General features: G+C 41.8%; 1 protein-coding gene across 2 annotated transcripts; it reads right to left on the bottom strand.

Annotated features, from left to right (window-relative positions):
• Positions 1-1,164: 1,164 nt before the first annotated feature.
• Positions 1,165-11,229, bottom strand: casd1 (CAS1 domain containing 1). 2 transcript variants are annotated; one of them, XM_080862618.1, is made up of 18 exons: positions 10,778-11,229; positions 9,597-9,693; positions 9,230-9,350; positions 8,447-8,491; positions 8,268-8,330; positions 8,141-8,185; positions 7,919-8,042; positions 7,320-7,534; positions 6,800-7,219; positions 6,605-6,694; positions 6,391-6,510; positions 5,513-5,673; positions 5,302-5,377; positions 4,977-5,078; positions 4,645-4,785; positions 4,247-4,324; positions 3,018-3,110; positions 1,165-2,894 (listed from the first exon to the last, which is right to left on the bottom strand). In XM_080862618.1, the coding sequence occupies exons 1-18, from the start codon at positions 11,019-11,021 to the stop codon at positions 2,625-2,627; spliced, it is 2,505 nt and encodes an 834-aa protein (XP_080718744.1). In that variant the 5' UTR covers positions 11,022-11,229; the 3' UTR covers positions 1,165-2,624. The 2 variants fall into 2 exon arrangements, with proteins under 2 accessions (XP_080718744.1, XP_080718745.1); XM_080862619.1 differs by having other exon boundaries at positions 9,597-9,718; positions 10,778-10,917.
• Between the last annotated feature and the right edge of the window lie 3,647 nt (positions 11,230-14,876).

Raw genomic sequence — 14,876 nt, forward strand, 5'->3', positions numbered from 1 at the left:
GTTGTTGCTTTTACGTAACCAAAGAGATCAATTAAGGCCCGATACATTAACCAAATTTACTGTATCGCGGTTGTTCACTAATAGATGAGAAAAAACCCAAACCATCATACAGATCAGTAAACTTAACACACCAAAGAGAATAGAAACATCTATATGCCATTCTCATCTGTACAGTGAGGTGCTGAGTGGTTAAAAATTAAACATTTACTTGGCTCCCAGTTTGAGAACAGAACCCAAACAACCAGAAAGAAAGATGAAAGCTGCGCATTTTGCGCAAATTGTACCGCTGTGAACCCACATTACATAAATGAATAGAGGATGACTTAATGTTTTCTACCTGATGGCAGCTGAAATAAAAAAAATCATTTGCAATACATCTTATGTTATATTGTCATAAATCTGCAAACAACATTTGATTGAGCCAAAAAAAAAAAAAAAAGAAAAAAAGAAAAGTGCATTGAGTAAGTGCACTGGTACTGTGCTAAACTCAACGTTAAACGCTGAATATTACCTCAACAAGTAAATAAAATAAAAAAATTTAAAAAAAAAGGGGGGGGGGGGGGGGGGGGGGGGAAAGCAGATCTTAAAATAAAAATCATCTCCCCCTCACATGTTTGCCGTCCTGGCAAACATGTGAGGGGGAGATGAGGAGGGGACAGACACCGCCTGATGAAATGTACGACATTTTTCCTTAACAGTAATGTCAGCTCACTCAGTGCATTACCTAGTGGTTTCTAAATGATGTGGTTGTGGCCCCCCATACAAAGTGCCTAAAACATGGAAGTTTATGATCACAGCTGCATCACAGATGTAAGTCTTCATCTGAAGATGTACTGTAGGTATATGCCACTGGGAAAACCCCCAAAACAAAACACCACACAGTCTGTTTAAAAGGCATCACTAAGACATCACTTCAGTCACTCATTCACTGACTACAAAGTTCAGTGGCTGTGGCACCTCAAGAAAAACAGATTGGTAACAATTTAATGGAAATAAAAAAAATAAAGTGTCTTAGTGAGGCGTTGGGTAAACATAATTTCCATCATCTTGTACTTGGAATTTGCTCCACATCCTTCAAAGATCAGTAGGAAAGGAAAAAAAATAAAAATCTAAAATCTCTCAGGCTATGCAAGTTAGGTTGAGCTCAGGTGACTATAAGGGGGGGTGGTGGTGTCATATTGCTTGTGGGAGAAACCACTCCCATAGGGACAAATTTTATCATTGGTTTAAAAGGCAGTCATTCAAAACAAGTTGATCTACAGCGCCCCCCTGCAGCCTTTCAGAGCCACCACAGCCCCTTTCTGCACAGGTCAAAGGTTTTCCTTTAATTTGTCACCCAGCAGTTTGCTTAGAACAGCATGTGAAACTTGGTACACTTTCTGCCAGAGGTATGAGGCATGTTTCAATGGACATTAAAAAAAACAATAACAGACCAAAATTACTGCGGAAGCAACGCTGTATAAAATAAATCTGTCACTACTGTACAAATATACACAGACTAGGAAGTAAGCTACAGATGAGACAAGACGGCTAAAAGGATCAACCTCACCATCAGGTAATTGTCTATGAGGGTCTGGGATGGATACAAAATTGTCTATAGAACACTTCCGTCACAAACAGCAGTCGCAGAGTATAAAATAAAACAAAGCCAGCCCCCACCTGCCCCACCCTCCCTCCAAAAAACCGTATAAAATATAAACTTAATTTAAATCATTAAATACTGTACATGTCACATAGAATTTCAGCGCTACAGCAGGTGACCACAGCCTTTCAGCAAAATTACGCACAAAAAAAATAAAAAATAAAACACAGCAAAAACACGTCAAAGGATATTCCAACATATTAACCATTGCACTCCAAGTTTTCTGACTCTAGTCACTCTTTGATCATCCGAGCCAGTCGTTGGTCCATATATCTCATATTTAGATATCTGACGCAGTTTGAAGTCACCAGGAATACTGTACAACGAATGTTGACGATAAAAATGCAGCACAATTTAACGCATTTGTTGTAAAAGAGTAGATATCTGAATATGCAGGTTATGGATCCACCTGAGTGAAATCCCTCCTTCAGCTGCTACTGCACAACATGGACGGAGTGTGTGCCAGGTGATCCCTCCCAAAGCGATTTACAGGAAGTTCTGCATGTAACAAAAACGTATTATTAGCGTTTGGCTAAACAGACGCGACGCTGCCAAATGCAGCAGGCATGAGTCTTAAAATGAGGACGTCGTGCTTTGTTTTTTTAGATTCTGCATTTCCAAAATCCTGAAACCAGATATTGTAAACATTTCATTGGTTTTTTTTGTGTGTTTTTTTTTTTTTTTTTTTTAAACTCCTTTCCCACAATTTTGACTTTGCTGTTAAAGGAGTGACTCCTTCTCTGTTGGGAATTTGTCTTTTCTTCAGTGTGTGACTTTCACAGCAGTCAGAAAAGTACGGACTCTGCTCAAATGTGGCCAGCGGACAGACTTTGTTCTCCCAAGGGTCACCGCTGCCAACATCGTCTCACCAGTAGCTAAAACACAAGGCTGCCTCCTGACTTCCATCTGTACCTCACTTCAATCTCAGCAGGGTCTTAGTGGGTCTCCCGCCCCTCCCCCAGATCCCCTCAGGAGATGTCCATCAGGCGCCAGGTGTGGGCTGGCCAGCCCTGGACACCAGCAGTATAACGAGACTGAGAATCCCCATGGCCCCCAGTCTCTTCAGCAGAGCCATGCTGTCTTTGGGGATGACCACCTGGGCCAGGTCGTTGGTGATGAGGGAAATCTCATGAGCCACACAAACAAAGATGAAGGTGCTAACCAAAATGTTGAGGGAGGGGTTTCCTGGGATGAGGACCAAAATCCCCTTGGTGTCAGCTGCAAGCCATATGTGGTACTGGCAAATGAAAAGCTGTGGGACACAAAAAGCATGGTTTTAAAAAAATACCTCTCATAAGACTCTAGTCTTTTGTGATTGGAGATTTATTTAAGGGTTATATTGCTAACTGTGACTCTAAAGCAAGGAGAACCTTACCTCTAAGGAGATCTTTCCAAACCATGCAAAGAATGAGCTATATATAGAACGGGCATAGCCAGGAATGTTCCTGATGAGAATGAAGGCCAAAATCTGCCCACAAAACAGATCACAGACATTTTTAGGAATCCAAGTGTGACGTTACAACAGGTAAATCATGCTTATCACTAAAAAAGTAGCAGGTCAAGCTTGTTGAAGAACTGTAAACACTAAAGTGGTGTAAACAGACGAATGGTTAAATATAGTAATGGTGGCAATATATGTAGAAAACATATCTTTTCCAGTGTGAATTGACTGTAGATAACATGGTGAGCTATTAGGCTTGGTCTCACAATCATATCAGACTGTCATGAAATCATGTTAAGTAGTAAATTTAACTTCATGACTCAGATGACATGGGCCAAAACTACGAAGAAAGCTCATCATATCCAGGTTATCTGGATTCACTTTGCCTTACACTGGGAGGCATGATAAGCAGTCAGACACAAAGCTAGATCGTCAGTTAATCCAGGATTGAATCTTTAAAAAGACACCTTTAGCTTTTATTCTCTCAGCTGCAACATCAGTGATGTTTGAGAGCAAGTAAAGAATAAAAGTAAAAGAATGAATTTAAAATTAGACAACAGAAAAAAATAATAATAAAGTTGCCTCTAATAATTTATATTTCTTACTGATCAGAGAAAGGCAAAGACATTAGACACTATTAGAAAACTTTAGACCTTTCTACTGATGGCGCACAGGAATGGTGATGCTATTTTCCAGAGAACTGATTGGTCAGCAGACAGCGATTTCACACCTGATGATCTCTAATCTTGTTTGTGGTACAGGTTTCCGAGGCAATATACCCTGAAGTTACATGCATGAAACATCACAGTGCAGGCCTCTGATGTCAGGGTTGTTTCCAAACATGTGAATTAGCCAATCAACACAGAACAGTGGGCGAAAGCGCAGATGTCCCAAACAGTTCAGACATTAAACAGTCTTTAACCTTCCAGCTTTTTAGCACAAACTCTGTATATTGTTCATCTGAGCTAATGTGAGAATGAGGCATTTAAAGCCTCAGCGTCATCAGTCCTGCCTCCAGGTGCCACCTCTTAACCCAAAATCAAATGCAGGATTTCCAGCAGTAACAACTAATCGGACTCAGAGAAACTTTCAGACTTGATCGCACCAACACTTCATGTGTGAAAAGCCAAAGAAACAAAGATAAGGACAGATAAAAACTGTACCTGGACCACAGAGATATAGGGATGCATCTCGTTGCACTCGGTTTTGGTTTTGCAGCTGCTTGCCCATATTGAGTAAGTCTAGAATGACGTGGAGAAGATTTTAAGTGCCACATTTTTCCAAACAGCCAGTAAGTTAAGCTGATACTGTAATCTCCAGTTAGTACAACAAGAACTTTCCAAGGCTTTGTCACATAAGTAAACATGGCTCCTTTTTAAGCATTCCCTTTTGCACATTGTGTTTATTACTTAAATATACAAAGAAGTCTAAATTTAAAAAAATAAATATTTAGCATTAGATTAGAAGAATTATGTAACAGATGATAACTGATCTAAATTAAGAACTAATGCTCAGCACGGGTATTTTGGTAAGACCCAAAATATGTGAAATGCAGACTTACTATGAAGGAGACAACAGAGAGGAAGAGGAGAAAGTTGGAAATCTTGGCAGAGAAGAGAGTCTCTCCTTTTCCCTCTGACAGTACCTGACGCTTCTGCAGCACCAGATAGATGAAGGCAAATAACATGCCATGTATCACCGCCTGCAGAGGAGTGCCAACACATTAAAAGATTACAGCAAAGGCCAGAAAATTTGTTATCACTTCGGTAACAAATATTATATTAAAAAAATAAAAATTTAAAAAAAAAAGGGGGGGGGGGGGGGGTGTTCTGTCATGTGAAGCACGAGTGGACAAAAGCCTGGCTGCACCTTGAGGAAACACATTTGACTTACAAATCGGTCCAGCTTCCATCTGAACCACCACTCGTGGATGCTGCCATTCAGCTCGAAGAGCTTAGAGATGGGCCACACAGAGAAGACGCGCTCAAAAACGCCCTGGAGTCATAATGCAAAACACAGAAATTACATAAAACAAGTAGCATTTTAAAAATGGAGTAAACATCCGATTTAAAAAATAAAATAAATCATAGCACAGCTTAGTGGTCAATATGGTGCTGCGTGAACAACTTAGGACATGTGACCATTTACATCTCTTAAACTTAAATATGCAATTAAAAGAAAGTAGAGTTACACTTAAGAACGCTTTCAGCTGACCCACCTGTGAAAAGGCAAAAAAGCAGATGAACATCAGGAGGCCCAGTAACTTTGCCAAGACTCCAAAATGCCAGACGCCACTACCTGTCCAACAAGGAAGACATATGAAACGCAACCCTGCTGCTTGCACTTATGACATGAATTAATCAACTGTGTTTATTCACACAGTGCAGGACACGACTGAGCGGAGTATATAAAGGTCAGTAATTTGACACCTACTGTTAGCCGTCTTCTGAAGGATCTGAGGCCACATAGCCATTGTGGTGTAGATGACAACAAACCAGAATGTGACCAAGGGAACAAAGTAATAGAACTGGTACGGTCGGTCCATTACCACACACAGCACCAACACCAGGAAGTTCAGACGGAAAAGCACCTGTGAATGAATATGACACAAACACCTAAGCAGATACCCAAAAATCACACTATTTATCTGAACCCAAATTATTCTGTAATAACAATCATAATGTTATTGTCACAGCTGCCATTTTTAAAAATCACTCAGTCACCGAATCCCTAGTTTTGACCACTGGATTTTGTTCACAGAGCGGAAACGCCAACACTTCAACTTAAGTTTTATTTTGGTGACGAGATCTAAAGTCACAGGGAGCCAGTGTGGAGTGGAGGACAAGGACTGTTTTTGTGTAGGTGAGTGTTCAATGCGTGGCGTGTCAGGCAGATTATGAGTGATGAATGTTCTCCTGCAGGATACCACAGTCTGAATCTAGAGGAAAAGGTCATGGTGCGTGTTGTTGTCCTTATGCACCGCCTTTGGTCTTGAACATTGAGGTTTCTTTCACTGCCGTTTGGTCTTTGGGTGACCAAAGTACCAATAATGATCCTCTACTTGAAAGTTTGAGAGCTGATGTAAGTTTGTGCAAGTCTGAGACATCAAAGTTGTCACATGCATGTAATCAGAGCGGAGGTGATCCCCCCCAAAAAAATAGCAGCGCACTGGAAAATCGTCCAATTGTTTTTCTTTTTATGGACAGAACTTCTCTATTACACCTCATGTGCATGATTGTCTGCTATGACTGAGAAACAAATGTCAATAAGAATATAAAGTTAAAGTATAACTGAAAGCACCCCTAACCTGGCACACTCTGTAAAGTCCAAAGTCTCCTTTGAGCCAAAAAAACGAAAAGTGTCCATAGCCAGTTTGAAATAGGTACGCTGCCACCAACACCCGCACATGCATGTACACTGGGATGAACTGAAAGACAGAAAAATAACCATCAGGCTCTTCAGACATCAACATACACAGCAGGAGACTCAAACTGATTTTTGTAGACATAATTGGGACTCACAGCGCTCGCTCCAGATATGTGATAGATGAGGATGACGAGCTGCATCCAGCCTTTCCACTCGTCTGTTTGTTCTCGGTTGAGTAATTTTGCCTGCGTGGAAGCAAAGAAAAAAATAAAATAGTCAGATTATTTAGAGACTGTTATACTGTGCTGTTTGACGCAAAAACAAAACTTTACTGAGAAGCACCGTCTCACCTCCTTGCTGTTGTCACTGTAAAACACTCCCAGTACAAATATGTAGATGAGAGGGATGAAGAACGTGGAGTGCGTGTAAAACTTCTGCTCTTTCATGAACACATCTGCCCTGTCACAAAGGTAAAAATAGCCCATGATGACGCCCATCCTGCAGAGAGCCTGAAAAGGTGCTTTTGGGCCGGGGGGAACAGCTGCAGTGGCTGGCTTCTTCTCCTCTAGGCTCTCCACATCAGGGGGCACGTGTCGGCGGTGGCGATTGTTGCCAAGGATGTGGAAGACCATGATGACCACGGCTGAGCCAAGGAAGAAAAGAGCCGACAGTTTCTGGAGCAAGTTAGGGGCTCGTAACGTCTGACAGCATGAACCGTCGATGGGCCTCAGTATTTTGTTGCACACAGAGTTCATGAGGATCATGGCTCCCTGCCAGGATGGTTAAAAGGAGAGGTGAAGGGGAAGTGGGTACTAATCAAGGATACCGATAAAATAACCGCACTAAAGCTGGACTCATTAATTAACTTACCACACTCCTGGTGCTCTCAGGCAGATGCAAACCATCATCTGACTTGATGATGGTTTCCAGCGCAGCCTGACGGGAAGCAGCCACCAGTCTGACCCGAGATCTGCCATTACGCTTGCTGCTGTTGAGCACATCCACTGCTGCTTCATTGTACAGCTCCAGCTGCTGGTTGGTGATCATTTTCCTGTTCTCACTTAACACCTCTTCATTTACTGGATCTGCAGAAGGAGTTTAATCAAGAGGGTCCATGCATGGAAACATGAAGTGAACAACCATTGTGCAACGTGGGAAATGACTATTGAGTGTGAAATGCTAAGTAGGAGGTTCAGAGATGTCAGTGTGGCACCTTATTTATTTTGCCTGTTTGTTGTTTGCAGTAAATTCTAACAATCAAAAAGTTAAAAATGGAAAATGTTTAACAAACAGATGTGAAGTACAGCTGCAAATTTATTAGGCGTGTGTGCGGATTGGAAACTATTAATTCCTCTGTATGTTAACACCAAATGAGTCTTAATATTTTCCAGTCATGCCTCATACTTTAGAAGCCTGTCTATGATCATAAAAAGATCTTGTATTGTGTGAGTGGCTGAAGCTGAGCACACCTTGCAGCACCCAGTAGACCTCCCCATGCTCAGCCAGCTTCTCCAGCTGCCCCATGATTGCAGTCAAGTTGACTTTGTACTGCTGGAGGGCCTCACTGCTGCCACCGTGCAACTTGATGGACCACTGTGTAAATGGATAAACAGTCAGGACTGACATAACTATCGGCAGCCACCACGTCACACTTGTCTCATATAAAACATGCAGGCATTTACGCAGGTTACCGTGGCAGCTCCGAGGACGAGAACATCTGGCTTTGCTGAACCTTCCTGCAAAGCAAAAGAGACGCCGCACTTAAGTTTACGAGCGGCACTTGATTCGCAATTTCCCCCACTTGTTACCGTTACTCACACGTGTCCATGATATCAAGCGTTCCTTCATTGAATTATTTGCCTCGGGGTACCACAGAAAGTCCTAAACACAAAGATGAAGTTTGAAAAGAAATCTTGTGGCAGAGTGTTTAGAAGAAAAAAAAACATAAACCGAGAACATGTTAAAACCAGGAATATATATATAAATAAATAGCTCACCACTTTAATAGAGTAGCTCTTGTCTTCAAAGGAAATGTCCTCATGCTTCAGATGTTAGGAAGTGGACAGACAGAGAGGAAGTGTGACATACAGTCAGTGATGCTTTGTCCCAGCTTGAGACCAAAACAGTTAGTACTGTATAGTTATAGGGTTATCCCATAGCTTCATTTATCTTGTTGAGTTTCTGTGCAAGCCGCTCGACTTTAACCTTTTTAAACATCGCATTTCCACAATGCCATCTATATCAAGCTTTAAAGTACTTCCATCTTTTCATAAAAACGACTATTTATTTGACAAGTCAGCAGGGTGATTTTTTCTAACATAAAATCGATAGTCTGAAGTTAAATTATCAGACTTGAGAGAAGTACGGAGGAGCAAAGTAACTATTGCTTTTAAAAGCCACAATTAAGCCACATAAATATGAATGACTAGTCAAACTGCATTTTTTTGAAGTCCTGATGGTCTGGTTATTTATTAGAGCTGACGGAAGACACACAGCCTTCAAAGCAGCCACGATAGGTACGCATGAATCTTAGTCTGCTCTTCTAATTAGATTTAAGTTGCAGCCTTGATCAGTCAGAATTTAGAGCCATCTGTGATGGAAGAGAGACTTCCATTTTGAGGTTGAAATATTTTTAGTCAGTTTATAAACTTCCCTGGAAGCAATGGGCAGAGTGAGTTAAAGCATATCTTTGTGCCTCATATCTGTAGATCTGTTTGGCTTGTACCATCACTATTGTGAGAAAAACCCTGGGCTTGAACAGTGCAGTTTCTCATTATTACCTTAATCCCCTCTTCTTTTCGTTCAGGGTTGATAATTTTGATGAAGGAGTAAAACAGCTGCCTGATTCGCGAATCGCCAACAAAGGCTACCCGCTTTTCAGAGAGGCAGGTTTTGGCTTCACTGTAAAACATAAAAGGTTGGTGAGGGCCAAGCACAGATAAAAACAAACAAACAAACATTTATTTACTGAAGTGAATAATGTTTTTGTCCTTTATTTGTCAATGAGTGATCTTTTATCCCAAAGTCCTTAGTTGAAATTACCCACAAACCCTTAGTGACTGACAAAAACTCACAACATCACTGCCACACATTTAAATCTTTATCCCAAACATACAGTGTAATAACTTCAGAGGTGGTGTGACTCACATGCTTTTGTATTTGTGCATCATGCAGCCATAAGGCTGCCATACATCCTCCCCCAAGTAGCGTCCTCTGGACAGCAGCCATTCACACGAGTCCCCTCCTGGAGGCAAGACACAGAGAACTTTCTGGTGAGGCGAAACAAACAAGATCTCGCTTTCACTCACAGTTTCGCTCCGACTATGACAGAAACCTGCTGCCTCAATAGTGCCCTGGCTTTTCATTCTGTGCTGTCAAAAGGACCATACAATACACGGCTCTGGCAGGGGCCACAGTGCAAAATGAAGCCATCAGCGATCTAGCTCGAGCATAAATCTCTCCAGCTATTCATTTGTTCGCAAAATGAATGGAGCCATCTGCAGCTGAATCAATCCACAGAAACAGGCGAGCATGAAAGGTGGGCAGACCAGCATGCAACATCATTCTCAGCCAAAGCAGCTGCTCACAGAACACTCTGCTCCCTAACCTTTTCGTGGGTGACGTCCACACTGAGCAGCCTAGGTACGACGTACATGTAAATAAGCCTGCTTTATTTATTCATAGTCCAACTCTATGCTCTGAGGACGTGTCACTGTTTGTCAACCAATTTATGAGCAAACCCTTTACTGATACATCCAGTGCACTATGCATATGCAAGTTACAGCCCTGGAACAAAGAAACGTGCAGCTACAATGTTATCACAAAGCAGCAAATCTAGAGTTTTTGAAGTTGTGAGCAGGGCGACAGGCACATTTGTGGCCAGTCTTACCGACAGTGCATTTATTCAGGAAGCTAGCTAAACACCATGTCGGGCGTATTTACATGACATTGGTCTCCAGGTGCAGATCAAATACACTTCCACGAACCTTTCCAGGGCTTTTCCAGCAGCAATAAAGCGTTTCTTGCAGCAGGAACGTCAGCAACATGTAAACACAGCTATTGGCAGTGTTAGCAGCTAACCAGCTGGATAACGTCGGGTCAAATTCACGCTTCCTTTGGAGACTTAGTGCGTGAAACCACCTATTTGCGGCACGCACGTTTTCAGGCGATAACTTTAACATCTAGAAAGCATCCCGTGACAAAAGCACGGAGCCCAGTAGCTAAGAAAAGCGCTGGCATGCAAGCAGCTACCTAGCTACCAGTAGCAATGTCAAGTGTTTCCAGTGGCCGCATCCACATTAAGTTGATCAAATAAAAGCAGCACTCACCTTCGTAATACCGCGAAGCAGCGTGAAACACGAGGAGTAAAAGAACAGCAACCAGCGATATCAGTTTCGCGTTTTTTATGGTAAAATGTTGATTTATTTCGCGTTTGCCCAGGCTATAGGCCAGGACCGCCATCTTTGCTCCTCCATGACAACAGGCAGCTGTGCAGTCTCGCGGCGGCGGCGCTCCGCTCAGCTCACCATATGCCAGCTCCACTCCCCGGCACACCGCCTCCTTCTCCTCCATCACTGCTGCTTAATGAGTCAGGTGCGGTTCAAGGAGACCTTCCAGCGGGTCTAAATTTGTCAACAAAATTATTATAAATAATATTATGGTGAGGCAAATCGTTTCTTTCGGGTGTCTGTAAAAAAGAAGAAAAAAAAGTTTTATGCTGGAATGATCACAAGCAAAAGCAGGAATTTGGAGATGGTAACTTTTAGAAAAGCAAAGGCGCACTGTCATCAGGTCGATTGAAAACAGTGGTTTATTAGTTTGCACTGTTGGAAGAAGGCGTGGCTTTGCATAAAAAAAATTAATAATTAACCTGTAGTTTAGGGTGGAGGGGCGGGCTGTTAGGTGTCATGCGTTAGATGTAAGTAAACCGGCTTAACTGCATGTATCCATGATTGTGCAAGTGTGTCAAACCTGTTACATTTATTTATACACACTTTTACACACAGTTGACTGTGTGGAAGAGTAAAAGACGAAGTAGTAGTAATGGGTTCAAACAAAAACCAGACATCAAGTTTAGGGGTTTTTTTTGGGTTTTTTTTTTAAATTAGAGAGTATCAAAGTGGCTCTGTAGTGCAGATTTTGCTGTAGATCGATACCAAGTAACTACAGGGCCAGTATTGCTAGTACTAATACTCCTACAGGTACTTTTTAACCTATCAAGTAAATTCTAAACACATATTAATGATCACTAAATAACTGATTTGCACAGCATACCCAATATGCACAATATATGTTTTTATTTCCAAAAAATAGTGACGTTACTACAATTCAGTGAGCTACATACTGAACTTAGAGGTTAGAAACAAAGAAGAAGGTCTCTCTACTTAATAGAAAGGTTTCAAAGAATCTGAGAACATGGTATATATTTCTAAATCTTACATCTGAGTCTCCTGAGCTTCTTCGGGTTTCTGGGGAAACTGAAGATCAGGTGTAAATCTATTCAGAGTATGTAGCCAGTTCAGGCAGAAAACCAGTCAATTTCAAAGGTGCGACATAATGGTGTGCCACTGTAGGCACACATGCTTATGAATATTGTTGAATTACCTTTACCTTACATTGATGAAAGCAGGAATTTAATCATATCTGATAAAAATTACACAAGTTTAATTTACAGTATACATGCAGCTTCAGGTTCACTTTGAATTTGTTTCACTGCACATTTCCTATCTCTGAATCTCATGGACAGAACAACAAAGGAGACAAAACTGGCCCAACAACAGTTTTCTTTTCTTTCCACCCATCCATTCTCTTCCGCTTATCCTTATCAGAGTTGTGGGCCGTCCCAGACAGGTCGCCAATTTGATGCACAGCCATAGCTGGACTGGCCATCGGGCATACCGGGCATTTGCCCGGTGGGACGATGGGTTTTTTGTTTTTTTTCCATAACGGTATAAACACTGAAAGGTGGTGGATTGGCCAGATGCTGGGAGATGTGTAAAAATAACTCAATTGTTTGGTGGTGGCTATCGCAGAGCTTCCACAGATTCAGTAACATTAGCAAGTGGTGGAGGCCAGCAGATGCAACACGCTGGCAGGTGGATGACAGAAAGGCAGAAGGAGCAGAGACCTGAGACGGTAAACTGAACTTCAGGTAAGAATGACCTGCAGTCTATCTGGGTCAGATATAAACCAAGTTTAGGTGGAGTTTATTTTCGTTATGCTGACTTTTAACAGTCAGTTACAATAACTTGTACTGTGTACTAACTAGCATGACAGAGTTTATATACAGCTGGGCGGGTGCTTTGATGTTACTGATGTTAAACTTGTTTTATCTTATTTTATTTATAAGGTTAGTTATTAGAGTTTCCAACCGTCCCGTAAAAAACGGAATCGTCTCGTATTCAGAGAAAATATTACGGGTTTCGTATTGAGGTGAAAAGGAACCCAGTTTGTCCTGTACTTCAGCTACAATGAAAAAGACACAAAGCTGGAGTTATTCTGTGTCTTTGCTGCACAGCTGCCTCTTCTTCATTCATTCTCCCCCCTCCCTCTCCTGTTTCTACTTCAATCATGAAACTGATCAATGATCAGCTGATCGGCTTTTCTCTCTTGTTTGTTTATCGCCCACTTTGCGTCAGAAACATAAAACCAGCGGAGGTCGCGTTAAACAATAGCAGCACATTTAAGCTTGATCAGCTGTTGTTAGAATTTATTTAATATTAATTCCTAGTATCAGCTGATGTTTGCTAGAGCCACAGCTGTAAAAGCTGCTGGTCATGATGTCTGGATATCTGGTGAGAGGGAAACATGAAGATGAAACCAGGAGATGTCCTTACTGGATCATCAGAGCTGAACAGGTGATGGAGAAACAGGTTTACCTTTTAGGTGACATGATTGAGTTGAAGGGAAGTTAGGAACTGTTTCTGAGACACAAATAACACCAGGATCCTTTTTTTATGTAGCTGACAGCTGGTAACTGTGCAGGGGCGGGTCTAGCAAAGTTTTGCCAGGGGCCAGGTAGGGCATTAACAGGGAAAGGGGGGCACAAAGAAATACTTTTCTTTCTTATTCTCATTTAAAATGTCTCGCTTTTAACAAATAATTATCTGAATCTTACGTTTTCATCTGATGTAAAATGTATAGAAATCCATTATTGTACATAGTAATTTTTTTTAGGGTCCCATCATAATTTCTTCAGAAGTAGCTAAGTACTGTATATGATGCCAGTATTTTCCCACATTTTCTAGATACTGTACCAGTACTGTGTGTAAAATGCCATCAAAAAGTCAATTAGTTCTATTCTTTCTCACCTGTCTTTCTATCTCCTTTCACTTTTTAAAGGTTGCCATGTTAGAAAAAATATTTTGCCCTGCCATGCTGTTTATTGATGTGGCAAATGTATGGTTTATGAAAATATATCTAAATCTGTCATCAGTAATCAGTAATGATCATGTCTCACCTCTAGTCTTCTCTGTCTTAATTTCAGGTTTTCACCATGTGTAGATAGTTCAGGAGGTTAACTCGACCAAGCAGTCTACTTTCGGGTACTGTTTAGAATACCACAATAGGAGGATGGTGTAGGTTTAAGTTTAAGATACATATATCGTGGGGGCGATCGTGGCTCAAGAGTTGGGAGTTCGCCTTGTAATCGGAAGGTTGCCGGTTCGAGCCCCGGCTTGGACAGTCTTGGTCGTTGTGTCCTTGGGCAAGACACTTCACCCGTTGCCTACTGGTGGTGGTCAGAGGGCCCGGTGGCGCCAGTGTCCGGCAGCCTCGCCTCTGTCAGTGCGCCCCAGGGTGGCTGTGGCTACATTGTAGCTTGCCATCACCAGTGTGTGAATGTGTGTGTGAATGGGTGGATGACAGGTTGTGTAAAGCGCTTTGGGGTCCTTAGGGACTAGAAAAGCGCTATACAAATACAGGCCATTTACCATATACCAACAAGACAGTGAACATCACTGTGACAACAGCGTTTGTTTTCATTCAAAGGATTTATGGTTTTTCCTATAATACCTGGTGGGCCGGTCTCTAGTCAAAATGCCCGGGCTGATTTTTTGTCCCAGTCCAGCCCTGTGCACAGCTAAGTTTTTGGGGTTTTTTGTTTCTTTTTTCTTTGTTTGCTTTTTGTTGTTGTCTTTTTGCTCCAACGATTATCTACACAGCTCTCTGTGCAGCTCTGTTAAATGCCTGCCACAGCATTTCAGTCAGGTTGAAGTCTGGACTTTTGACCGGGCAGTTGCAACACAACATTTTTTTAAAATTCTTTTTCAGCCATTCTGCTGTAGATTTGCTCCTGTGCTTTGGGGGTCACTGGCTTTTTGTATGTCCCACGTTTGGCCAGGCTTCAGATGTCAGACAGATGGCTTCATATTTGACTCTAGAATACTTTGGCATACAGAGGAATTCACAATCAACTTAATGCCTCCA

Source organism: Rhamphochromis sp. 'chilingali' (assembly GCF_963969265.1).
Source record: "Rhamphochromis sp. 'chilingali' genome assembly, chromosome: 17".
Lineage (NCBI taxonomy): Eukaryota > Metazoa > Chordata > Actinopteri > Cichliformes > Cichlidae > Rhamphochromis > Rhamphochromis sp. 'chilingali'.